This window comes from Cuculus canorus, chromosome 1, assembly GCF_017976375.1.
Source record: "Cuculus canorus isolate bCucCan1 chromosome 1, bCucCan1.pri, whole genome shotgun sequence".
Taxonomy (NCBI): Eukaryota; Metazoa; Chordata; class Aves; order Cuculiformes; family Cuculidae; genus Cuculus; species Cuculus canorus.
Genome location: NC_071401.1, coordinates 118672150 through 118699760, shown reverse-complemented (window position 1 = coordinate 118699760; position 27611 = coordinate 118672150). Strand labels below are relative to the sequence as shown.

The window sequence follows — 27611 nt, the reverse complement described above, 5'->3', positions numbered from 1 at the left end:
TAAATAAGTAATAATAAAAATATTACCTCCACCTTAACAACTTTAGTTGTGCCACCCAACTGTTTAGGTGTATGCAACTATGCCAATAAGAATTTCATTGAGCTAGATATATGCTGGGTGAAGCAGCTGCACAGCAGTGGTGACAGAAACTCCCCTCAGCAGTACACGCTATGTACACAGCAAAGAAAGTGAGGACAAGACAATCACTTTTTACGAAAACAAACAAAAGAAACAAACACAAAAAAAACAACAACAAAAAAACCCACCCGACCAAACCAACCCACAGCAATTCCAGCATCATCTGGATAATCAGAATCATTAAAAACTCCATATTAACCATAAAAGCAATTCATTTAATGCAATGACAACTTTATTGAAGGAAAAAAAACAGCGCTTGTAAGCAAAGATTTCACTTCATTACAGAGAAAGTGACAAGTCAAGAAAAAATAGGCTTATCAAATTAGAAATCAAACAGTGTAAATACATAGAAAAAGCACAATAGCAAACAGAATCCCTAACAGTATAAAACATTGCGGAGAATTTCTGAGAGTCTGGTGTTTATTTTACAAAATTCCACATCTGTTAAAAAAATTTAGTGTTGTCACATCAGTGAGGCACGCAGTTTTAAGAAAATATACAATTTCTGTGCTTTATGTCCTACATGATCAGTGTTTGCTGTGGTTGTAAACATCAGTATTTAAGACAAATGTGATTTTAAATATCATCCTCCTCAGTTTTGAAAATCCTACAACAGCAAAGGTGATCTTGCTTTAACCATATTAATGAAGAAAAGCAAAGTAAGAACTGTTCTCACCAACTCACCAGAAGCTATTCCAATTTCTTAGCACATAGCAACAGAGGATGAGCTTGAAGTGTCCACACTGCTCCACAAGGCAATTCCCAGACCTGAGTTTCAAATCACATAGAAGCAACAACGCCATGATCCACACCAGCTGCAGCCTACCCACAAGTTACGATAGATTCAGGCATGTCATCCTGCACCCAGCTAGAAGTCAGCCCATTGGCAGTCTCTGTCCTCCCTACAACTTGCATAGTAAGTGCTCATGCATAAAGCTTAACATGCTTTATAAAAAAAAAAAAAAAAAAAAAAAACACAGAGCAAAACTTTGAAGTAATGAAAGAAATCCTACATTTTAACATTTAGAAACTTGGTATTTTGGGAACAGATTACTACCACCCACCATTTCTAATATATCTGGAAAGTCAGCTGATCCCAAATACGTATATTTCATGCTAGAACTCTATGCTGAGGCTGCTTGGTTAACGTTATGTTATCTGAACTGCAAAAAGTAAAAACAGTGGGTAGGCAAGTTGACTAGCAGTAAGGCTGGGCAAAAAGCACTTTCTGGTACAACAATAAACCCTACCAAGATGGGCGTTCAACATCATACAAGTTTCTTTAGAAAGGTCAGCCTTGAGTTAAATGCTGTAGGCAACTGAGCAAGGAAGGAGCTTTGTGATTCGAACACCAAGGTCGCTGTTTGCAGTACAGTGCACAAAACAAGCATTCCTGCCTTGAGGGTCATTAAGATAGAAAGCCAGAGAGGGCTTCAGAAATGCCCACCATGCTTCCCGCCGAGTGGATAACCAAAGCTAATGATATCAAAACTCAACATAAGTAGTTTTAATCACCAAAAAAAAAAAAAAGGCATAATCTAATTCAGATTGAAACATCAATATACTAGTTGACTCCTCAATTATGTAAAATTTTATAAAGTATTTTAACATTTTGTTGCTAAACTTGGCAGTACCCTGAAACAGCTCATTGTGAGTAAGGATCTAAAGAGATAAAGAGTTTTGTTCCAATAGAGAACAGTTATTTTAAATCAAAACCACTTGTAGATGAAGCGACAAACCCTGAGTATGTTTCACATATTGGCAAGAACACGGTGAGTCTCTCCTACCGTCTAACCTTCACAGGAAGAGAAAACAACACCTAAGGGCAACCTTAACCCTAGTGGCACTCTGGCAATCCTTATCCTTTTGCCGTCTCCCTTTGGGTTCCCTTCCTTTAAGGGAACTATTGCCTCATGTGCTATGCAGTGAAATAAAGATTTGTTCTTCACTCTTACTGAATGAAAGACTGTGGAGCTGGAATTACAGCTTTAAAATGGATAGGAGGAGTGGAAAGAAAAAAAAGACATATAAATTTACGTGCCAGCTATTGGTAGTTTCCTAAATTTCCTAATTCTAAGTGCTTGTGCTCACAACAGTCAGCTGAAAGGTGCCAGCTAACTAGTGTGCAAGTTGAAAAAACAATATTCAGCATACACAAACCCAGTATTGCAAACAGAGGAACTGCAAGCCAAATCCACTGCACAATCCCACAAGCCAAATTCCATTATGTTGATTGCTAATGAGCTTGAAATGATGATCTGAGTTAATGTAACTTTCCTGGAGAGGGGAAGGAGAAATACTGTATGCTATACCCGTAGCATTTCCCAGGAATGCCTAGAGATGTTAAAACTAAAGAATTATTGGAATGTAAAAGGCATTTGAGTTGCATTTCAATTGTCTCTATACAAAGGAATTCTGTAAACATTATCAAAGTCCTAATAAAAGACTAACACAGGTCCTTTAACAGATGCAAATTAGGTTTTGAACCTACTCCCTGACAAAAAAAGACACACATAAGTTTGGACACCTGTCTTAGATCAGTCAGGGAAAAGAAGTATTAGTATTCTTTTCTCCTCAGCCTCTTTTGGGCATTTAACTAATTCTTCCTTTCATGAAAAGTAATAGTCAACCTAGTTATCTCAACCCTAGCTACCAAATACTAGGAGGAAAAAAAGCACCAGGACATAGCATTGAATATCCTCCTGTACAACTGATTCATCCCAACATAAGTGCCATGTTTTCAAGATCACATTTTCCATTCAGATGTCTTAGTAATAGTAAGTGCAGCCAGCTGGAATCCGCTGATAGCCTGTTAAAATTTCCCTTTCACAATATCCTCAAAAGGGAATCTTTTCTTTAAGAGGATCCTAACAGCCGGATGGTACAGCGCTTTGTAAATTATCAAAAGACACTTAAGTTTAAGATTTTGAATTAACTCAGTTTCTAGTAACTTTGTGGAAGCCATGTAATTGTTTGGCTTCACTGTGGGCTTATACTTTACTACTAAGTAGGTCTAGGTTTTTCCTAAATTAAAATCTTTTGTATACAAGTCAGGGATAAATTGGCCATGCAAGTATAATGCTGTTAAATAACTAAACTCTCGGTAGATGGGAGAAGAGAGGCTTCAGTTCATTCTAAAGTCCACTGGACAATCATCTTCATAGACACTGACTGCAGAGAGAAAGTTTAAGAGGAAAGCTGAAAGCAGTTAAAAGAGTATCCCACACGGTGGAGGCAGGAGTCTGGGCTCAAATATTAAAAAACTGATCACTGTGATTGGTTTGGGAGTAAATGATTACACATAGCTCAAAAGATAATGAGAAGGTAGGGTGGCCTTGGAGTTTGGATATGACTGTTCAGCATTTGTTTGGAGCTGGCAGCTACACTGTTACATACTTTCTTTGCTAAGACAGGCAATAGAAAATTGTACTTTAAAGCAGAAGTTCACCAATGTGTGCAAGAGCTTTAGGAGAAACAAAACTGATCCCACTTAAAAAAAAAAAGAGAAATGTTGGACTTCTAACTTATAAATAAGTTTAGAATAAAATGTCTTCTCCCTGGCCTGGACTGCTTCAACAATAGCCTACTTCCACCTTATCTTATCAGAGTTTGTCCTTTGAGAAGGGACATGCATAAATTCTCTCCGTGCTTAGCTATCATGCCTTCAGCTTCGCCCTGCTCCTACGCTACAGTTGGGGGAGAAGAAAAGCAGCTTGCTTCACGTGAAAAATTTCAGTTTCCTATCTTATATGTATTACCATTAGCTGTAGGCAAGGCAAAGAACTCTGGTTCTCAGCAGCTGAAAAATTCTATCAACCTTATTTTGGAAGTGCTTTTCCTGCGGGAACAAGTTTTTACATATGAAAATATGCCTTTCATGAATTTTAAGGAAACACTATCAGTCTAAACTGAAAATTAAATAGTTCATTAGATGCAAATATCTCATACATAGTCCAAAACAATGTTTTCACTTAGAATTAAATCTTTTAGAAGTCTCATAAACCCAAAACTTTGCAAAAGAAGAAAGAAGACAAAGAATACAAATATCCCATTATGCAAGGCAAACAGTGCAAAGTTTAAGTGACCTAAGGCTGTTTAAAAGAAAAAAAACAAGATCTCAGTAAGAAATCAGTTCGCAACCGATTTCTTTTTCTTGAAAAAGACTGGCATAGTCCCATCAAAACTGAGGTCTCCATTTTACAGACTTCACGTATTACTTTCTTAATTTTGCAAAACCAAGCAAATACATACTTTTACATAAGAATTATCATAACAAATTCTGGATCTCTACCCAGTTCTTCTGCGAGACTGAACTTCATTTAATCACGATCACCTTGTCCTACAGACACCATTGCTTACAAAACCAAGCAATTGCATACACTGGATTTAACACAACGAGCCTTTAACAACAAGCTGAAAGGCACATGTTTAAGACAGAAGTAGGAAAATATATACACAGTGATCTTAACATAGTTCTACTAAACTTCCTAGAACTTTGTGAAGCATTCAGTATTCCTGTTAGGACAGGCAGACCGAAACACATTTCTTCACAGCATCCCTACAGGCAGAATAAAGAAAAAGAAAAAAGAATCACCTCAGTTATGCTGCTTGATTCCATATTGCTACAACACTGACAGTGAGGACTTTAAAGATCACCTGACTGTGTATTAATTGTGCTCATATAATTTGCATGACTTCATGAATGTATTAGAGACAAGCGGGTGTGTACCCCTCCACCTCTACTGAGGCAGTGCCTTGAGGAAGCGAGGCTGATAGAGTGGGATAGAGAACCATGTGCTCAAACACAGAATAGCACTCACTGGAAAGGAAAAGAAAGATACACAGAAGAATATATTCCAAAGGCAAGCCTGAAGTTCAGTGTGTGGTCAGCACGCTTACATATTTTTATATGATGTCCTCTTAGTTTGTTACATTTGTGTTCTCCCACTACAGAAGATGCTTAGCTTCATTTTCAGCTTTAACTACATGTATTTCACCCCCCTAACACACCACCATGGAAGAACTGCTAAAGCCATGCATTACAATGCTTCTATAAACTAATCTTCTGTATCATTAAACCTCAAGATGACAAAAAGTAAGGGAGTGAGGAAGTTTACCTTGCAAATGGTATGAAGGAAATGCTGTACCTAAGAAGAAAGATTTGTAAAGTTACTCTTCATGTCAGATTTTTAGAGTCACAAACAAGAACAATCCCTCTCCCTGATGCTCTAAACAGGTAACTGCAAGACAAGACAACCAAAATGAAGCTTTGAGTGTGTGAGCAACAGGGATTAGTATCCTTGCATATGATCTTAGCCCAGACAGGTTGTGAAACACCATGGCAAAACCAGGAGGCATATTTTAGAAGCTTTCTAAACACAGTTATCTGCACCCAACACTCTTCATGCTCCAACACCTACAAGCAGGTAAGACTAGCCTTGAGGGCTGGCTAGGTGTTCATAGTACAGTGTCTGTACTACTGGGACATCACACAGAGCACACGTTAACACTGACATTTCATTCGATTGGCGCATCTAGGTATTTTAAATTCAGGAGAGCGTAAAGAGGAATACCAGACAGTAAGCAGCAAACTGATTGAGTAGTTTTACTTCAAGCTCGCAGAAGTTAAACATCTTCAAAGGAACTTCTCCCAGAAATCGAGCTCTGGCCTCCATGTCCAGAACCTCTGAAGTGGCGTGAGACCAAAAAGCTGGAACAATCAGGTCCTCATTCATGCATTGTCTTGCATCTATGGGAATGGTGAGGTAAAAATTCTCCTTCTCTCTAACTCACGCAAGGTCAAAATCTACTCATGATTCATCTGCTGATACTAGGTATAATACAAAATGGAGTGCATGGGGAAGAAATCACTTACCATGTCAAGGCAAAAAACTGTAAAATGCAGAAAAGGAGCGCAAGTCCTTCCTTACGCCACTGAAGGAAGAGAGAAGGGGACAAAGGAAACATAGCACACAATGAGACAATAATGTAAGCACCTTATTTTTACAATGTATTCCAGTTATATATACTGATTATATATATACTGATGATATATAAGATTAGTGCTCACCCATAAAGCAGAACACAGTGTTAGTACGAGACACAACTAGAAGAAAACAAACAATTACTATTAAACATAGCAGAAAAAACTCCAGTTTTTATAGATATTATAACACCGCAGTGGATTTCTTCACAGAGACAGAAGTAGACTGCATCATTTCATAATTTTGTCCAATCCTGCATAAGAGCTTCCCTTATTTAAAATGCTCTTGGTATCATATTTCTGAAGTGAATTAAAGCAATGAGGAAATATCAGCCTGATACCTCCAGAAAATAACTGTATTGCTGCAAAAGTACAAGAGGAGGTTGAACAGCTCTTTTGCAACATCAATAGGTTCCTACTTCATCCCACACACTCCTGGAGTCATAGGTATACATCGCACTTCATTGTTTTGCCCAAGTAAGACTTTTCAGTTACAACTCTTGTCTTTCTGCTTCTGTACATGCCACATTTCCTATTGAATCTCAAGGTTACCTCAGGGCTGAAGTTATGTCGTCACTGAAGCCTTACCAATTAAAGGTATGATACACTTTCTAGACCTTTTGACTACTGCTTAGTAGCTGTCCTGTTAATATGAAGTCCAGCACAGCCAATCGAACTGGCATATTTTCTTTTTTCAGAGTTCCTCTGTGTCTTTATACAGTTAAAATCTTGGAGGGTAGTAGGCCATTTTGGATTATTTCCTGTTTTAACCCCCAGTTTTAACAGGAGCCTCCTTTTAGTTCAAGTTTTCATTTTTTATTTAAGACATTAGCTATGACAGATGATGATACTTGACCTTCATCAACATCCAACAGCCTTTTGATACACATATGCCATTGTGCTACTAGATACTACCACTAACAAATACTAGAGATTATAACATGCATTTTTCTGCTTGAGTAAAAAGAAAAACAGAGATTTAGTACTGCATATTCAAGACAGGAACACACGCGTTGCCTAAAAAAATCACACACTTCACTGCAACCACACTAACTGACATTAAATGTACTTTTTACGTTAGTTTTAAAGTGGCGATTTCTATATTGGTCTAAATACCGCATCATACATCTAACGATTGGTTTTATTCCAGGGAACAACATTCCAGGCATCCTTCTGACCCCAGGCACCCCTCAGGGATACAAAACAAATACAACAGACAGTACACTTCTTGCTTACTACTGAACTGTGAGCATATACCATCAATTTCTCAAGCTCTACCAGTTGCCTGCATCTTCTCTGGATGTTTAAAGAAAAAAGAGGAAGTGCTGATGCCAAGCAACACTCTGAAGACATTCACACAGGAAATGGGAGGACAGTCTCATGCAAGTTAAACAACCTTCCATATTTTTGACTCTCCAAGAGAAAATGGGAAAGCTGAAGAGAAAAAAAAAAAGGCACAGGCACTTTAAACAATAAAGAGCCTAAATCTTAGCTGCAATTTTCACCCACCCCTCTGCCCCATGTCAAAGGTTTGCCACAATTCTCATCTTCAGAAGAAAAAAATAATTACAAGGGCTGGAATGTTGAATTTGCAATTTCATTGTGTCATACGAGTTTCAAACCCCAAGGCCATCAACCAGCTGGGATAATTTCTGTATTTTTAATGCAAGACAACCAAGGCATAGTAATTTACCAGTTGATTTGTCAGGAAATGACGATTTTATCATGGTAGAAATACCTACACAGCTCTTTAAAGCAAATCAGATAAAATATTTTTTAAAATTATGCAAAATAGGCTGTCTAAGAACTTCCATATCACAATTTTTTAAAGAATAGTTTCCCATCTTTTGTCTTTTAAGCAACAAGAAAATAGGATGTTGTGGCCTCAAAGACCCTAAAAAAGCACATGCACAGTTAACGAGTGCCAGCCACAAACCTTTAATGCTCATTTAGCAGAACAACCTGACTTCAGCTCAGTCCTTTGTAACCTGAAGGTGGTTTTCCTATGCTACACATACCTTTCCACTATAGCAAATGTGCAGGATGCTTGCTATTTTAAGAAAAAAAACAACAACAAAAAAAATCCCACAAACACATCCTGAGACATAGTTAGATCAATATAGGTGAAAACACTGTTTACAGGTTAGCATGAGTTCAAACTGATTCCTTTGATACTTACTAGCATAACAATTGTAGCAATCAAACGTGTAGGCTCAAACATCCTTTTCAATTGTTTCATAGGTCCCATAAGAAAACATGTGCTGTGAAAAACAAAACAAGATGAACACAGAAGGCAGAAAGGCAAAAGTGAAACTAGGTCAGATGACTGATTAAGAGAGGCTATTATGTTAAATTGTCTGTTGCCACATGGGGCACCAGGTACACTATATTGTTATGGTAATCAGTGCTGCCTAACAAAAGAAATAAAGTATAGAGTGACACAAAATCCATTCCTGTTTTCCTCCGTGCAAGGCATTTATTCTATAATTTTATTCTCATTTGTTCATTTACAATTAACAGAAGCAGAGTAGAAGTACCAGGCTAGAAGCATAGGTCAAGGTCAGCTTCAACTAGATCATTCTTGACACACACTTTTTTAACATGCTTTTCAAAAACACCAGCCACAGAGGCTCTGCATGGATTGCCAGGTAATCCAGCTCAATTCCTCTACATAAAAGGTTGTTTTCAGGCTGAGATCCATTCTCTGATCCCTCATCAGATCTGCAGCACTTATTTAGAGCCCTGGTGATTTATACTGCATGAATTATACAAGATAAAAGTTTTATCTAAGGTGATTCTGACTCATTTACTATATATAAGTCAGAGGAGGGCCACGAAGATGATCAGAGGACCTATCCAATAGGAGTACAGGCTGAGAAAATTGGAGTTGTTTAGCCTAGAGAAGAGAAGGCTCTGGGGAGACCTTACAGCACCCTTCCGATATTTTAAAGGGGGCTACACAAAAGCTAGGAAGGGGCTCTTTATCAGGGAGTACAGGGATAGGACAAGGGGCAATGATTTTAAGCTGAAAGAGGGAAAATTTAGGTTAGACATTACGAAGAAATCTTTTACTGTGAAGGTGGTGAGGCCCTGGAGCAGATTGCCCAGAGAAGTCATGGATGCCCCGTCCCTGAGGATAATCAAGGCCAGACAGGATGGGGCTTTGAGCAACCTGGTTCAGCAGAAGGCGTCTGGGCCCACGGCAGGGGGGGTGGAAGTGTTCTTTAAGATCCTTTCCAACTCAAATCATTCTATAATTCTATATTATTCTGCCTCATTATTATACTAAATTCCAATCTTTGTGCTTTATAACATCTTGTCAAGCTTCCTCAATCACAGAAGGTTATGTCTCTCACAAAGTCAGTGAAGCTGTGCTTTGGGAACCTCAATGGCCCAAATATATTCACCAAAACACACAGACCACCACCAAATGTGAAATGGCAAAGAGTTATTTTTTTCTTAGGGGGGGGCAATCCAGAAATCCCAATGCTCAAAGCCCGAGTTTGATTTTTCTTTACTGATGAATAACTTTTACCTTGAATGGATAGCTAAAAACAGTAAACAAAATACAAATTTTCTTTACATTTTAGGGCACTACTGGGAAATGTTGTTCTTTAAAATTCAGTGAAGGGAGAATGACCTACAAAAACAAGTCTTCTCACACAAATGCAACAGTTTCTATCACTTATGTGCCTTCACCCATCATTCTGCTTTAGTTTTTCATTATTATAAGGGAACTAATATAAAAAGACTGTTACCTGCCAATAGATGCAATATTCCCCAATGTATAAAACACTGCAAAGAGCATCAACCCTTTCCTTGGTACCCATAGCAGACAAGTACCCTAAGAAGGAACATTTAGGGGGAGAGAAGGGGAAAAAACATTAATATTGGTTTTATATTGCAAAAGAAATATATCCAAGAAGTGCCACAACACACAAAAAGTCTTAGGAAACCTTAAACTGCAGAATCACACACATATGCAAAAAGACCAAGCCGCATTTATTGGTATTGTTGTAAACAATTAGCACATTGCATCTAACTGGAACCGAGTCAGATGTCCTCTCAGAGACTCAAGAAAATTAAGCGACAGCATAGCTGTAATCAGTTGGAATGCTGAAACTCACACCAGCGGAATACGGCAAGAAGTCCTTACCAAGAGCGAGCACAGGCATCCTATCACAAAGCAAGCGATGAAGCCTTTCACTCGGGTGCCCCAACCTAACGAAGTTGCATCAATAACCTGGAAGCAATAAGCACGTGCTATTATTTACAACGGTTCTTGCCACTTCTCAAGCATGTGCATTTCCTCCAAGATGCTGAACTGCGTCCAAGACCAAAGGGAGCCTCAAGTTTCCAAGCACCCGAGAGGCAGCACGGGCGCTGCCAAGGGAGGGAGTGAGGGAGCAGCTCTCCAGGCAAACAGGCAGTGGGAGCATGGGGTTTGGCTTCTTTTCCTGCCCATGCCAAGCAAGTGCATGGGCTTGTTGCCGCTCCTCGCTTTATTTTCCAGCAGGCTTTCCGTGCCTGCCTGCTCCAGCCTCCCTCAGGAGAGCCATGGGCAACTCCTCTTCCACAAGAGACAGGAGGCAGGGCCCCTGGGCTGGCGGGGTGACACACGGGGTATTGCAAGTGGAAGCCAAAGGTGCAGAGAGCAGCAACCCCCCAATCCAGCCATGGCCAGCACACACCCAAGACACCACACACTTTCCTCCCTCCCTCCTTCTTTTCCTTCCTCCCTCCTTCTCTTCCCTCCTCCCTTCCCCTCCCTCTTTTTCCTCCTTCTCCTCTCCCTCCTTCCCTCCTTCCCTCCCTTCTCTCCCTTCCTCCTTCCTTCCTTCTCCTCTTCCTCCTTTCCTCCCTCCCCTCCTTCCTCTCCCCTCCTTTTCTTTGTCCTCCTCCTCTCCCCCCATTCCTCCCTCCCTTCTTCCTTCTCTTTTTCCCTCCTTCCCTTCCTCGCTCTCACTCCCTCCTTCTCGCTTTTCTCCTTCTTTCACCTTTCCTCCCTTTCTCCTTCTCTCCCTCCCCTTCTCATTCTCTCCCTTCCTTCCTTTTCTCCCTTCCTTCCCTTCCTCCCTTTCCCCTCCCTTCCTCCCTCCTTCCTTCTCTTCCTTCCTCCTTTCCTCTCCCTCCTTCTCATTCTCCTCCTTCTCCTCTTCCTCTCTCCCTCCTCTCTCCTTTCTTTCCTCTTTCTCTCCCTCTCTCCCTTTCTTCCTCCTTCTCCTTTCCCCTTCCCTTCCTCCCTCTTTCTCTCCTTCCCTCCTTGTTTCTCTCCCTTCCTCTTTCCCTTCCTTCCTCCTTCTCTCTCTCCCTCCTTTCTCTTCCTCTCCGTCCCTCCTCTTCCCCTCTCTCCCTCCCTCTTTTCTCTTCCTCTCCGTCCCTCCTCTTCCCCTTCTCTCCCTCCCCTCCCCGCTCCTCCCCCGCCGCGCTCCCGGCTCTCAGCCCCCTCCGCGTTGCGTTACCTCGGCCAGGCCGCCGGGCTCCTCTGTGTCGCGGCCGCTAAGCACCCGCTTGAGCTTGTCCATACCGTCCGCGCCCCGGCTGCGCTGCCCCTCCCCAGAGACTACCGGCCCCGGCATGCCCCGCGCCGCTGCTACCTGCGCTCGGCAGGTAGGGGGAGGCCGGCGGCGCGGGAGCTGCCGGGAGTTGTAGTCCGCCGGGAGGGGGCGGGGCCGCACCAGGAGGCCAAAGGAGCAAACCAGGAGCCTCCGGGGCGCCGCGGATGCCAAGCCTGGCAACACGCAAGGAGCATTTGGACAGCGTCCTCAGACACATGGTGTGGAGTTGTCCTATGCGGGGATAGGAGTTGGATTCGACGATGTTTGTCCCTTCCAACGGGTCCAGAGGAGGGCTACAAGGATGATCAGAGGGCTGGAGCACCTCCCATACATGGACAGGCTGAGAGTTGGAGTCGTTCAGCCTGAAGAGAAGGCTCTGAAGAGACCTTATACCGACCTTCCAGTGCCTGAAGGGGCTACAGGAAAGCTGGGGAGGGACTGATCACAAAGGCTTGTGGTGATAGGACGAGGGGCAATGGGTATAAACTGGAGAGGGGCAGATTTAGACTGGACATAAGGAGGAATTTCTTCACTATGAGGATGATGAGGCCCTAGCACAGATTGCCCAGGGAAGCTGTGGATGCCCCGTCCCTGGACGTGTTCAAGAGCAGGTTGGATGGGGCCTTGGGCAGCCTGGTCTGGTGGGACATGTCCCTGCCCATGGCAGGGACTCTGAACTAGATGAACTTTAAGGTCCCTTCCAATCCAAACTATTCTATGATTCTATGACTCCAGTCATTCCATGATTCCATGAAGTGCCAGTGAATGCCCTGGCAGGGCTGGAGGTGCCTGAGCAGTGCCATGCTGTGCATCCCTGCACCACCACACCTCTGTCTGATGAGGGTGTGCTCCGCTGGCACAGGAGTCAGGCAAGAGGCGCTGAGCAGAGAAAGCTCCTGGGTATGGGAGCACAGCTGGTCTTGTGTTCCAGCCCAGCCACCCCAGCCATCCTGTGACAACTCTCCTGGGGCAGGTGCACAAACTTCAATCATGTGAACCTTCAGCATCAGTAAGGTTAAGGTAGACCAGCCTAATCCTGATCCCCTTGTTTGTGTAGCAGAGATCATCTTCATAGCAATTCATAGTTTAGTATGGGTTTCCTAAGAGACAGCAAACATTCCCATTTTGCCAGAGTCAAACACATCTTACTCTTCCAAGCATATGCTAGCCAACATCTAAACTATCCCTAATATTTTCCCAACTTTAGAAAATAAGAGTCCACACCCTCTGCCAGTTTTGACTTCTCTTAATTGTATCCTATCTCCCACCAGTTTTGAATCCATCACTTCACATTTTGCTGCTGAAGCACGTCCAAAGGAAGGTATCAAAGCTGGTGAAGGGGCTGGAGAACAAGCGTTTTGAGGAGTGGCTGAGGGAGCTGGGGTTGCTTAGCCTGGAGAAAAGAATGCTGAAGGCAGACCTTCTCATCATCTACTTGAAAGGAGGCCGTAGTGTGGTGGGCGTTGGTCTCTTTGCCCAAGTAACAAGTGATAGGATGAGAGGCAATGGCCTCAAGCTGTGCCAGGAGAGGTTCAGACTGGATATTAGAAAAAAATTCTCTACTCAAAGAGTGGTGAAGCATCGGAACAGGCTGCCCAGGGCAGTGGTAGAGTCATTGTCCCTAGAGGTGTTCAAAAAACACATAGACATAACACCTGGGGACAGGGTTTAGTAGGCATGCTGGTGATAGGCTGACAGTTGGACTGTATGATCTTAGAGGTCTTTCCCAAACTTTATGATTCTATATTCTATGATTTCATTTCAGTCCCACTACTGTTGCTCTTCCCTGTTCTGAAAAAGTTTCACTTTATTTTCATAACTAGCTGGAGTGGTCTGACAACAGGCAGAGGCATACGGATGCAACATCTTACTTGCATGCAAAATTCAGCATTGTGAGTAGTTATTTCAGTTTAATTTGCTCAGATAAACACAGAACTATAAAATGTTTGGGACATTTTATTTAAAGACATACAAGAAAGAATATAAACTGCCACATGTTAAAGTTGCCACAAAACAGCTGAGGAATCACCCTGCTCCCTCCTCCTAAAATTATGTATCCAAAGTGGTTTTCTGTGCAAAATCTGTACTGGAGAGCTTGCTGTACACCAGTTTATACTGTTGCTTCCTGATAATCTGTGTGGTACTAAGAGGCACAGAGTGCTCCGAGTTTTAGTTTGTAGTAAATGTAACTTCCTAAACATGTTCTTGTGATTTCCAACATGTGTGTTCCATTTCAATGCACAGCACCCAAAATAGATGGTTATCACGTATCTATATAGTCAGGATTCGCGTCCATTCAAGACAACGATATCAAGAGGTCACAAATTGGTATGTAGGATGGACAAGATAAAATACACAGTATAAGCTAAACATGCAGAGCACCCTTTTCAACACTAAGTGTCGATTTTGTGGGTTCCCTCCCCCACTATACTTCAGGCCCAATGGAGCTTAACGTCAGCATCACTGACCAAACCTAAATCACAATTTTAATTAATGAATGTAGATAGAGTTTCCTTCATGCTAGCACTACACCAGCTCTCCTCTCAGTCACTACCAGCTTTAAAGTGTGTTTTTATTAGCCTTTAAGGCTAAGTAAAATAATAGATGCTTAAAGTGAAAGAAGTGCCATGATTTACTTCCACCACCAAGATATCTCTTCACCCCCATTTGCTGTATCTTTCCACTCTCTCCCAATCCCTCTACCACTGGAGAAGACCTAAACACTCTTGTTAACGAATGAACTTTGATCACTTCCATGCTGCATTCCTTTGCAGTCCCTTCTTCATCCTAACACTAAAATCTTCAGGGCACAAGTGCAGGAAGATGAAAAAAAGCCAAAAGAATTATTCAGGACTATAGTGGGGAATATAGAGGACCTCACCTCCATCTCCAAGTGTCCATAAATTCACACACCCAGATCAGGTCTGGTTGACAATAATTTATGCTAAAGACTGATTTCAACTCTTTTCACTAATATTATCCTGTCAATCTTTTTTGCAATAATCCTCTCCAAAGGATTCAAAATAAGGCTGAAGGTGTAGTCAGGGAAAAAAATATTTCAATCTATAACTTTTTACAAAATAATCCTCACAAACCCTCAGTGAGGTAGGCATGTATTAACTCTCATTTTTACATACAGGGAACCGAGGTCCAGAAAAGTCATTTCCCCATGCTTAGAGTAAATCAGTGACATGGGAAAAACTGCAGTTCATTCCTGCCTTTTCACCTTATGATCAATCATTAGACCAGGCTGCCTCAAATCTAAGTGAAACAAAACGTGTCTTTTGTTTCTATTACGAAAACAGACCTTTTTTTTTTTTTTAACCTCACAGTGTTCTTAAAAGTGAAAAACACTTATCAAAAACCAGGTTAAATACCAGGTTTTGGGGTGGGTTGTTTCTATTATGCCATGCAGTGTAAAATATGATTTTTAAAATTCCCAAGACATCAGAATGTGTACACACATCTGCCATCACCTTGACCCATGAGGCCTGCTTTCCACTAATCATTTGCTTCTTGCACTTCATTGAGTGTGAGCTGTAAACCTAGGCAAGTCTGTTTAGCTCTCCCACTCTTAAGCCAAATCAATAACATAAATTTAGGATTTCCAAAAGCAATATAAATATTTAAAGTTTAACCTACAAACTGTTTAATTAAAACCAGGACTATACATGTGATCACATTCCTAGTAATATCAGAACTTAATTTTAAAAATAAACCAAAATGATGTATCTGGAATACAAACTGAGCGTCCTTTTAAGCCTACATAGGATCTTGTTTCTCATACTGCAAATACCAGCACCCTTTAGGGATTAGAGACTAAACACCCTTCTCTTCCCCAGCCATGAGGCACTCTGCAATTCAGCAATTTGACAGTCAGAGCAGAATAACCATCATATATGTTATACAGACACCATCCAACACGTCCAACAAAAGGTCAATACAGCACAACACGTCTCCAATATAGTGCATGACTGTAGCAGCTTTACAGACTCCAAATAATAGTCTCTGGAGAAACTAAAGTAATCTGGTTGACATCAGATAAAACTAGTACTCGTGAAGAGACTTACCAGTGTCTCAACTTCAAGCTTTTCTCCTGCTCTGGAGCTAATGCCTCACAAAAAAGGTAGTTTTACCTTTAAATAGTGTCAAGCAACTGCAATTTCCTCCCTCCCTTTAAAACTACCTTCAGATGAAATTAATATTCTTAAGTTAGAATCTGGATCAAAGACTCAAAAAGTAACTCAGTTGGTTATGAGTTCACAGCAGGGAAAGCCAAGCAAAATATCTGGTTTAGGACTGACAGCTCAAAATAAATGCAGAGGAAAATATATATATATTTTTGCTGTGAATGATTTGTCAATAAAAATAAAATCACACCAATTTTATGACTCCAGTAATCTCTTAGTATCTGAAGCAGCAATAACAACATCTTCATAGAAATGTTTGTGGTGGAGGGGTCCAGACAACACTCCTGGCAGCTGGGGACCTAAACAGAACCCAGACTCCTAATTATGAGAGTCTTTCTCCAATGCCGTCGAAGACTAACTCACAACCAGCCAACCATTAACTCCAGATACAGGTTAAAAGAAAACAAAATAAAAAAAAAACACCACCATTAGCAAAACCTGCGTGAAATATTTTCTCTCAAGGCTACAGAAAAATTAGCCAAATTCTTTATTCCACTAGTAGTGAAACCGCCCCCCCCCCATCGCAATGGTTACATGATCACATTATCTCCAGTCTACTTCAAGTCCATATAAAGTCACATTTATTTAGACTTAACACACGCAGTTTCCAGCAACGTTTCTGGCTTAGGCTCCAGTTTCTCTGGGAACTCTAATTTTTCACAGACTGTCTCCTTTATGGGTAGATACTGAGAGATCTCATTAGGTTCCGTGAACAGGGAAGGTGGAACATGCTAAGAAGCAAAAATTTTACATTAAACAAGTGGATGAAAGGAGGGAAAAAAGAAAAAGAAAACGGTGCAAACATTTGTAGACAATCTATGATTTACCTGATTTAATCACCTAGAGTCAGGTTATAATTATTAATATTTACCTTATAACTTCAAATAGACATACAATCTTTTACTCCTTGTATGGATCAATAGGCTAAGGAAAGGCATTTCATGTTTTCAAGCAGTAGGTTGTAAGAGCGCAAGAAAGTCAGAGACATTCATGAACAGATGAACAGGTACAATGTTTTTAAAAAATACATTTATCGCTTGAATGTAACAAACAGTCTTCTCGAGGATCTACTTCTAGGTGAGACTAGGATGGCTACAAGGGATGCCATGCTTAACGTCTTCTAGCCGTTGCAATACATTCATTGGATTTGCTCAGATTTAGCTACTGATAATTGATATACCTCAACATGTATCTTAGTTTTATGAAGTGCACTGCAGATATTTATGTGAACTACTAAAACTCATTGGATTTTAATTTCATATTTGGAGAAATTAGGTGGTTTCATTAAGTAAACCCATATCTTTATCCAGAGCTTCCTGTAGTGAACTTAACTTCACCACATCCAAGATATTTGATGGGGAGAAGAAAATGCATACTGAGCAAGTCACCTTCAAACTTCCTAACAACTTTCTTTAAGAAATGTATCCAAAGCCACTCAAATGCAACCTGTATTTTTGGGTACCCCTAACATGCAAGGAATCATACTGCCACTTCAATTTTTTCAAACCTAAACGAAGCAGGAATATTTTTTGCTTTACCTATGCAAGCTGGTCTGCGGAACTGAAAAGCCATATGCATTTCCTCTGTAGCAACAGTCACTGAACATTATTTAACAGCACAGGTGATATTTTTTTAAACATGAGGTGAAGCAAAGCCTATATCAATGCTTTATATTTCAAAACCACAGAACTATGAAAAAGCTCATGCCTCGATTTAATCCTGTTTATAGGGATCATGTATTGCCAAGAAACAATACGGTGCCTCTTTCCTCAAAGAGAAAAACATTCTGTAAAAAAATTACCTCAGAAGGGTAGTAACACATTAGTCGCTTTTTACAGGTGAAGGAAAAACAAGAGAGAAGGAAAGTAACAATAATACCCAAGATCAGGTTTTGGGTCAAGAATGAAAATCAACAGCTGCAACTCCAAATATGCCACAAATTCTAAAACTTAATGTAATGGCTCAGAAGAATTAGTTTTTAATAGCCAATTATTAAACTTTTTTGAGAAAAACTGAATAAGTCTATTACCAAACAGATCTTAACTGCTAATGCTACTTGCAAGCATACAACCAGCCCTGAAATTTAGCATGACAGTACACGGGCTTCCTGATTTTGTAGCTGATCAGTTCTATGAAAAAATAAAATAATAAATAAAAATCCTTGTTAACTCAACAGTAAAAAAAACCAACTCAATCCCATATCTCATCATGTGATCAATGGATTTGAATTTGCCCTGAAATTGCCAAAATCTTGCACAAGCAGAAAGGTTTCTCCTGCATATAAATTCCAGGCCTAACAAAGAATGACTTATAGACACAGTATTTTCTACGCTGACCATAAAACAATATTAAAAAGCAGACAAAAAATCATTCCAAAATGCAATACCTTTAAACTTGATATTTTACTTTCTCTGGATGTATATTCTCGCAACATGTAGGGCTTGTCAGCCTAGTGGGGAAAAAAAAAGGCAAAAATTAATTAGAAAATTATCATCTATATATGTGCAAAATCAGCCTTTTAAATACATTGAATTTAGTAAGCATTTGAATTTGGTCGACTACAGATTTTCACCTGGCAGCAAAAATATACGTTCAAATTCACAAAGACAGAGAAAGATGTTTAGCAGTGTTCTCATTCCCAAAAGTCACCTTTCTGAGTGCACACATGAAAAAAAAAAAAACCACCCAAACAACTCTATAACTGAATATACTTGTTAAGCTTTACTCAGCTAGGACTCCTTATCAGTATGACTAAAGCTAGACAGAACAAGCAGACGTCAACTATTACATCCTGTATTATTTATGACATACTAGAACCCAATGCAGTATGGACAGCTATTTGCAAGTTAAAACTTGCAGTCACTTATTAGACAAGCTAAAAAACATTTACTTGGAGACAAGGTTTAGAACAACATCACACCATTTACTGTTGCCTATTTTTCCTGTTGTACTCCTCTCTAATCTGTCTGTCAAATACTTTTAAATGATTACTTCACATAATGGTTGTCTACTTTGCTCTTACAACACCTAGCCCCACCGCATCCAGCACTTGATGCTACTTCAGCACCATCACAATAACAAAATACACCTGAAAGTTCAGTTTGGGTAACCTCCATGCTCCCAAACATAAATTACGGGAATATCAGCAGGTCTTCTCTGAAAGTAATATCACAAAGGAGCATCTGTAAAATATTCATTTCATGATAGCAAATAATGGTTTACCTCATGATGAAGCCGCGTATCATTCATCCTGATAAGCACCCCATCAACTCGCAAGAAAAACCTCAACAGTACAAAAAAGCTGGAAGGCATGACTCTCTGAAAAAACAAATATGTTCCATTCATCGCATCACAAATTTTCACTTTATGTATGGACTTACCTACATCAGATATTCACAACAGAAACACAGCATGAGGAGCTTTCGGTGATCAAGTCATAACTTAGGCTGTTGATACAGCTACAGCTATCACTGGACAGCAAGATGCCGAAAGAGGGAAAAAGATTTTTCCTTGAAGCAGCAAAGATTTCAAGACAACATAGTCTTCAATTAGATTTTATTTCTAAGATCAAGAGTAAAGAAGTCTGCATTTTAAACTTTAAATCCCAGAAGGAACAACATGCAAAAAGTAACTGTTTTGCATGCATTAGCCAGCTGAGCCACCAAGCATCCTGTATATATTTCTGAGTACTCACTATTTTTACACTTAAACTTGATACTCCATGATCGTGAAGTTCGTCTTCAAACAGAAGTACTTCTTCAAAAAACATAATTTGTTCCCTGGCTTTCAATTTCTCTGTATTTATGTGTTCTGTTGTAGGAACAACCTAAAGAAAAAGGTGAAGAACAGTTAGCATATTAATTTCTCACCAAACTACATAAAGGTTGTCCTGATCTTCTAAATCCTGCAATTGCTAGATTTATAAAGGAAAAAGCTTTTAGGGCACTAGGCTTAAAACATCCCAAAATTCTATGAGAAAAAGTTAAAATTAAAACCAAAGTTTCCAAGAGGAAACAATGATAAAGTAAAAACCAAGAATGGGAAATTCTGAATAAAGTGCCCCGGGTACAGGCTTATTCTGCTCACTTTCTGTACTTGAAAATATTAGAAGTTGCCTAAGTATGCAGTTGAGAAGTTCTGGGATATAAGTAGTATTCCATCCACTCAGTACTTTTGGCTAACTACAAACCCTACACAGGACCATGATAGAGCCGTTCCATGGAAATCAAGTACCTGCATGTTTTCTATCTCATGATCTCCATATATACTCATATACTTCCACTGCCTGAAGACTATGGGCCAACAAGATATCATAGAATTATAGAATCGTTTGGTTGAAAAAGACGTTTGAGATCAAGTCCAACCGTACCTGTCCACTATTAAATCATATCCCTCAGCACTTCATCGACCCATCTTTTAAATACTTCCAGGAATGGTGACTCCACCACTTCCCCAGGCAGATCATTCCAATGCCTGATAACCCTTTCAGAGAAGACATTTTTCCCAATATCTAATCTGAACCTCCCCTGGTGCAACTTGAAGCCATTTCCCCTCACGTTATCACTTGTTACTTGGGAGAACCCACCTCTCCACAACCTCCTTTCAGGTAGTTTTAGAAGGCGATAAGGTCTCCCCTCAGCTCCCTTTTCTCCAGGTTAAAGAACCCCAGTTCCCTCAGCTGCTCCTTGGAAGACTTGTGCTCCAGCCCCTTCTCCTTGTCCTTCTCTGGAGGCGCTCCAGCATCTCAATGCCCTCCTTGTAGCAAGGGGCCCAAAACTGAACACAGTATTTGAGGCGCGGCCTCACCAATGCTGAGCACAAGGACATGATCACTAACTCAGTCCTGCTGGCCAATCCTTTATTTCTATGCTGCACATTTAATTCCGGAACAACTCAAGTGATCTGTAACTAATTCAGTCCTTGTGTATTAATACAGATTACCTGCTGAGTAACAAGCAATCAGCATACAATAAAGAGAAGCTGGCAACTTTAGTCTTATGTTAAAGCAAATAAAGACAAGGGAGGGCCTGTCAGTTCAAAAATGAAGATTTAACTGTTGCAGAAAATCATACAGCCATTGAAAGCAGCCAGATCTATACATCTGCTTGCAGAAATGGGCAAGTAACAAAGAGTAAAGGTACTCAAGAATTACACAGTTGATAGTTCCGTTGTGTGTGAGGAGTTTGGTGCTTCAGAGGGCCATCCAGCAAGCGCTGAATATTCCCATGTCCTTTACTCTTTGAGTAAGTCCTCACTAAGGGACACAATGGCACCCTTCTATATAGTCCTAAAATGCTTTAAAACAGTACCAGTTATTAAAATAAGGCATCATTTGATTAGGATAATATGCTGAGACACATGAAAAGCCCAAATTATATTTTGAAGTCAGAAACAATGCAGCATGAAAGATCTCAGAGAAGCCTATTGAAAGATAAATGACAGCTTAAAAAAAAAAGTTTGTATTTGACTGAAACAATATGCAATCAGCATTTAACAAGGAGAAAATGGTTACCTTTAACCTTGCAGTATCTCCCAGCAATGTTCCTTTGTAGTCTGTTGTGTATGTCCAATCATACGGTTTGACAACTTCCTTAGTGGGCTCAGTCTCACTCCTCAAGAAGTGAAAACCAGCATGTTTTGAAGTAATTCACAGAAAATTACAACCTCACGTAAGATTATGTATAATGATTCCCACACTCCTCAATAAGAAAACCAGCAGCATTGCCTGTGCTGCAGTGATGTCAAAACTCAATCAGACAGTATTGCTTCTTTCACCACGTCTATTCCCATAATAAATTAGAAAACTGTTACCAGAATTCTTGTGCTAACATTATCTCAGTCCTATGAATCAAAATTAAGATTTTAGTTCAATAAAGATTTTAGTTTAATGTCATAGAAAAAACTGTATTTCAAGATCATTTTTTAAGTAGGCGGAAAGGAATCTGCTGCCAACACAGAGCAAGTATTTAGACTAGACATAAGGAGGAATTTCTTCACAATGAGAGTAGTGAGGCACTGGCACAGGTTGCCCAGGGAAGGTATAGCTGCCCCGTCCCTGGAAGTGTTCAAGGACGGGGTGGAGGGGGCCTTGGGCAGCCTGATCTAGTGGAATGTCCTTGTCCATGGCAGGAGGGTTGGAACTGGTCCCTTCCAACCCAAACTAACAATTAACAATTACAATGCTATTAACAACGCTATTTGCTGCAGTGCTTATGACAGCTTTTTCTTTATCTACTTTATGAGAGTTTCACAAACAACACAACAGTACTTGCCCAGTGGTGATAAAATACTGTACCTGCTCTCTTGCCACTCCTCTGCACAAGCCACTTTGATCATACCTTGACAATTATTGACACATTTTAAAGCATCTGTTGCATTGAACTCAATTCCAAAACCATGATCATGCTGTATTCTTAGGATATTGTCTCCAAACATCATCTCTGGCAGTGAAGGCATGTGTAATTCATCAGCCAGCCTGCATAGGAAAATACAAGCAGCACAAAGAGAGATCAATTAGCTATAGTTCAGTGAAAGCAGCCCTTGTTTTCGAATAAGTATTCTCAAACCACGGTAATTTACAAGACACATCATCAATACGTTCTGTTAAACACTTCTGTTTTCCTAGTTTAAGTATTTGAGGCAAATTGCAGAGTCTTGAATTGCATTGATCTGAAACCACTTTTCCACCATAAAAGTACTCGTAAAACATTGCTTCTCCATTAGGTTTGTACAAAAGCCTCATACATAAGGAATCAAAAGAATATCTGATAAGCACGAAGTAGCAGCTTTCCACCTGTGTTGCAAACCCTTGGATGTTCCATGAACTACTTCAACAAGCGCCCAAAAAGAAGTTACAGGAATGAGCACTCGTTGTCAGCAAGTTTAAATTCAATGCCCAGTAGTCTATACTTCCAAACTTAGAAGCCTGCAAATAGGGGCTTAAAACAAGCCTGGCAGAGTATGTGACAAGAGCAGAAGACACTGCTGTGCTCTACTACATTCCCAAGCTGGTAGAGAATACACAGCGGTATCTGTAACTTTAAGCATGAAAGCCACAGCCAGAGCCACAGACCCAACTGAACAAAGTACTGCATGAACTAAATAAGCATGACCCTGCAGAAAACCTCAAACCATTCTATTTCACATTTTGTTTTAGCACAATCTTCATACTTATTTATACATATGTACATACACTATATATAAATACACAGACATACATAACACCACTTTACATCTATACTGACCATATTTACCAAAAGGCTTCACGTGCCTCTTTTCCTCTCCACTACTACCTACTTTACTTATAAAGAAATACGTGACATCTGCAGAGAAGCTTTGGGAAATACACCAATTATGAGGAGGTAAGAAACAAAGTGCCCTTATCACAACTTTCACATCAATAATAAGGCATAAGGCACTTCTTAACAGAAGTGGTTATTTCTGTAACCCTGCATACAAAAGAACATTACGCTAACCAAACTGAAACAAAAAGAGTGAATTCATAGACCTGGAGAAAAAGATCCTATGTTTTTCCCAGAGAAGACAAAATAACATTACGAACTCCGCTTTATCAAGCGTAGAGCCCTTGACCTGCAAAAACCAAGTCCAGCACAGAAAGGAGCTCTTGGCTATGTTACATGTAATTCTCCACCTTTCCACAGAGGTTGCTGAGAGATTTTTGTGATATGTTTGCCAGAAATAAAACTCCTGTGAATGCTAATGGTGTTTCCCAAGCAATAAAAAAGGGAAAATGCCATGAGAAATACATTATAAAAAGAACCTGACTAAAAGCACTGCAATTGGATAGTTCTTGGCTCTTCAAATGAGAAGTGAAAAAATTGTTTTGGGGATCTCATGCGAGGAATCGAAACCTAGGTAAACAGCTAATTTTGCACTTCTTTTCCATACCCTGCAAAATCCTCTATGTTCTTTCAAGTTGGTGTTGTAGCTCTTGCAACTTTTCATCCTTTTTCAGCCAGTTCTGAAAAACTGCATCCCTCAAAAACATCTAAACAAATAATGGTAATTCCTGAAAGCTATAGAAGTGACTCTTTATTTTTAAGAAACTGAATAGATCAGAAGATGAGTACAGTAAGCAATTTGGCTTCTAGACCAGCAGTTCAAGTCTCTCTCTTGTCCACAGATAATGAAGAGAAATAACATCCTCCTGATCTTAAGAATAAAGATCTTCATTTTTAAGAGGCAGCATCATACAAAATAAGTCTTCACAATCATGCCATAAAAATGGGATACTCTAATAATCCTCCTTTCCCCACACAGCTTAGCTGGGTGCTGAATCCTCATTCATAGGATTCAAGGTTTTTTATCTGTAAATGCAAAAAAAGGACCATTAATCGGAGTTAGTTTGAGAACATTATTTCAGGCACTGAACGTTCCTATAAAGAAAGTAACATGATGGTCCAACACAGTGGAACTGTTTGGTTCCACATAAATAAATCTGACTTCAGGACATGATGCTGACACAGGAGTGTTTTCTCCAACAGTTTGACAGCAATGGGAAAAAAGAGAGAACATAATAAATTTTTAATGAAAACCATTATCTTAAAATGGCCCTTACCACAAAACAGCTTATGAGAATCTACTGACCACATTTAAGAGAACCTTAATCACCATTAAAAAGTAATTAAGAAAAACAGGCTTCTAATTAGCAGTGCACAGAGGTCCAGATCTCCAAAACCATTAGCAATCATTAAACACAAAATTCTGAAGACCATCTGCAAATCAAATCATCCCGGCTTCTCAAGCTGAAGAATCACACTTACTATCTCTAAAAAGAGGAGGAGCTACACCCCATCCTCTCCTTGAGCTGCTACAATAAACTATGTTGGAGGGCCTGACAGAGGAGACACAGGGCAGGGGGAGCACCATAAACTGGAAGGGGGGAACTTAGTTATTTCCAACGACAGTGCACCCCAAACCCCCTTGGGGCAGGGAGATCCAGCCCCACTAAGCCACCTCCCTGTGCCCCACGAGGGGCAGTGAGCAGCCCAGTTACCTTTGTCACACACACACATACACAAACAGACACAGAGAGTACCATAGAATCACCACATTGGAAAAGACCTCTTGGATCATCGAGTCCAACCATTCCTATCTGCCACTAAACCATGTCCCTGAGCACCTCATCTACCCGTCTTTTAAATACCACCAGGATGGTGAATCAACCCCCTCCCTGGGCAGCCTATTCCAGGGCCCCATGACCCTTTCTGTGAAAATTTTTTTCCTGACATCCAGTCTGAACCTCCCCTGGCACAGCTTGAGTTCATTCCTCCTTGTCCTGTCCCCTATCACTTGGGAGAAGAGGCCAGCGCCCTCCTCTCCACAACCTCCTTTCAGGTAGTTGTAGAGAGTAATAAGGTCTCCCCTCAGCCTCCTCTTCTCCAGGCTAAACAACCCCAGTTCCCTCAGCCGCTCCTCAGAAGCCTTGTTCTCCAGCCCCTTCACCATCTTTATTGCTCTTCTCTGGACATGATCCAGAGCCTCAATATCCTTCTTCGAGCGACAGGCCCAGAACTGAACACAGGATTCGAGGTGCGGTCTCACCAGTCCTGAGTACAGGGGCAGAATCACCTCTGCAAACCTGCTGGCCACGCCGTTTCTGATACAAGCCAAGATGCCATTGGCCTTCCCGGCCACCTGGGCACACTGCTGGCTCATGTTCAGTCGGCTGTCAACCAACACCCCCAGGTCCTTCTCCTCCAAGCAGCTTTCCAGCCACTCTTCCTCTAGTCTGTAGCACTGCACACACCGACACACATCCCTACACCCATACACACCCACAATGACACACAGAGACCCAGAAAAACACACACAGACACATTCAGTCAGCCTTCACCTCTCGGCCTGCGCCGACTTCATAATGTGCGTCCGGGCGGCGCTCAGCTTCCACGGCCCGAATGTGAAGTCGCGCCGGCTGCTCTGGAACACGGGGTGCATGGCGGAGCCGAGGGGAGAGGTACGAGGAGCCGGAAGGGGCGGCGGCGGCGGCGCCCGCCTCGCCTCGCCGCTTCGCCGCAGCCCGTGCACCTCCCCAGGCAGCAGCGGCAGCGCCGGAAATGTCGCCTCCAGGGGCTTCCGCTTCCGGGTGCCGCGCGGGCTGGGCGCGAGGCGCGGGGACGGCGCGCGCTGCGCTAGTGTGGTCTCTCCTCTCCTGCTCGCCTCTCCCGGGCGAACCCCGCTGCCCGAGGAGAGGGACACGAGGAGTTACTGTTACAAATAGTGCAATAGCTTTGATTTTAGCTAAAGTAAAGTTCATCTAAGTAACTGTGATTTTGACAGTTAGACAGAATGTTCCTCTGAGAGCATATTTTCTTTAAAAAGGTGTCTCTCCAGACACTGTTCGTTCTTTGGAGCTGATAACGCCGTGTGTTCGGTGTGATCTGTGCTGAGCAGCTGTGTCTGCTGCAATCCCCTCTGGTTGCAGCCTTGCCCTGTCTCAAAGGCAAGGTCAGGCTGAGCTGGCTCCAAAATTCCAAATCAGCAAGAGATTCAGATCAGACTGTGAAAGTGTGAAGTTCATAATCACATTAAAATTAGTCCTTGAAAAGTAATCAAAGAATCACAGAATCACGAGGTTGGAAAAGACCTCTTGGATCATCGAGTTCAACCATTCCTATCTGCCACTAAGCCATGTCACTGAGCACTTAATCTACCCGTTTTTTAAATAGCTCCAGGGATGGTGAATCAACCCCCTCCATGGGCAGCCTCTGCTAGGACTGCATGACCCTTTCTGTGAAAAATTTTTTCCTGACATCCAGTCTGAACCTCCCCTGGCACAGCTTGAGGCCATTCCCCCTTGTCCTGCCCCCTGTCACCTGGGAGAAGAGGCCAGCACCCTCCTCTCAACAACTCCTTTCAGGCAGTTGTACAGAGCAATAAGGTCTCCCCTCAGCCTCCTCTTCTCCAGGCTAAACAACCCCAGTGCCCTTAGCTGCTCCTCATAAGACTTGTTCTCCAGCGCCTTCACCATCTTCGTTGCTCTTCTCTGGACACACTCCAGAATATGCATAAGATTTCTGGGAGAATTTCTCCATATGCATTTAAGTGGGAAATCCGTTCTGTCCCAGCTCTCGTCTCACTGCACACAATTGATGGAAATCGCTCCCTCGTGTTGGCCAGGCTTGATAAAGGATGCTTGCTTTCTAACACTCCAAAACAAGTCTTAAGAGAGTTTACTTGCCAGGATTTTCAGTATCAAGAGGGAGGGCTGGGGCTGTCTCCAGCCTCCACTGCCCAGCTGCAAGCTCACCTGAGCCTACTTTTTGCAGGGATTTGGTGGAAAAGTGTGACTGGTGGGTGCTCCTACCTCCAGGCACGTTCCTGGTGGCCAGTGGCGGAGCCCTGACGGACCAAGGCTCTGGTCCTGCCATGGGACGAGGTGCATACCGGTGTTTGTTGGTGGCACGGGGTGCCCATGTGAGGGCACGAGAGGCCACGGTGAGCTTGGAAGCCCTGGTGCTCCCTGGCCATGCTCAAGGGTTCAGCTGGCCTTACTAGGCTCCTACGTACAGACAGCTTGTGCTGGTTTCACTGTTACATGTGCAGGTGCAATGCATACGTGTGGAATATCCTGTGCTGCCTGGGTGTATTATAGAGTCATAGAAAGGTCTGGGGCAGAAGGGACCTTAAAGATCATCCAGTTTCAATGCTTTCCACTGGATCAGGCTGCTCAAAGCCTCATCCAACCTGGTCTTGACCACCTCCAGTGATGAGGCATCCACG

The 27611-nt window shown here is 41.5% G+C and overlaps 2 protein-coding genes across 7 annotated transcripts; both read right to left on the bottom strand.

The window, feature by feature from the left end:
• Positions 1-364: 364 nt before the first annotated feature.
• SFT2D2 (SFT2 domain containing 2) lies at positions 365-12845 on the bottom strand. 6 transcript variants are annotated; one of them, XM_054077667.1, is made up of 8 exons: positions 11584-11794; positions 10278-10364; positions 9880-9965; positions 8301-8382; positions 6209-6244; positions 6014-6072; positions 5256-5285; positions 365-4696 (listed from the first exon to the last, which is right to left on the bottom strand). In XM_054077667.1, exons 1-8 carry the CDS (start codon positions 11698-11700, stop codon positions 4657-4659), a joined length of 537 nt encoding a protein of 178 aa, XP_053933642.1. In that variant the 5' UTR covers positions 11701-11794; the 3' UTR covers positions 365-4656. The 6 variants fall into 6 exon arrangements, with proteins under 6 accessions (XP_053933642.1, XP_053933672.1, XP_053933647.1 ...); XM_054077697.1 differs by lacking the exon at positions 10278-10364 and having other exon boundaries at positions 11584-12845; XM_054077672.1 differs by lacking the exon at positions 6209-6244 and having other exon boundaries at positions 11584-11788.
• Positions 12846-13609: 764 nt separating this feature from the next.
• On the bottom strand, positions 13610-25959 carry TIPRL (TOR signaling pathway regulator). The gene is made up of 7 exons (XM_009556960.2): positions 25726-25959; positions 22165-22344; positions 21382-21481; positions 19564-19695; positions 19092-19187; positions 18256-18318; positions 13610-16600 (listed from the first exon to the last, which is right to left on the bottom strand). Exons 1-7 carry the CDS (start codon positions 25824-25826, stop codon positions 16451-16453), a joined length of 822 nt encoding a protein of 273 aa, XP_009555255.1. The 5' UTR covers positions 25827-25959; the 3' UTR covers positions 13610-16450.
• Positions 25960-27611: the final 1652 nt, after the last annotated feature.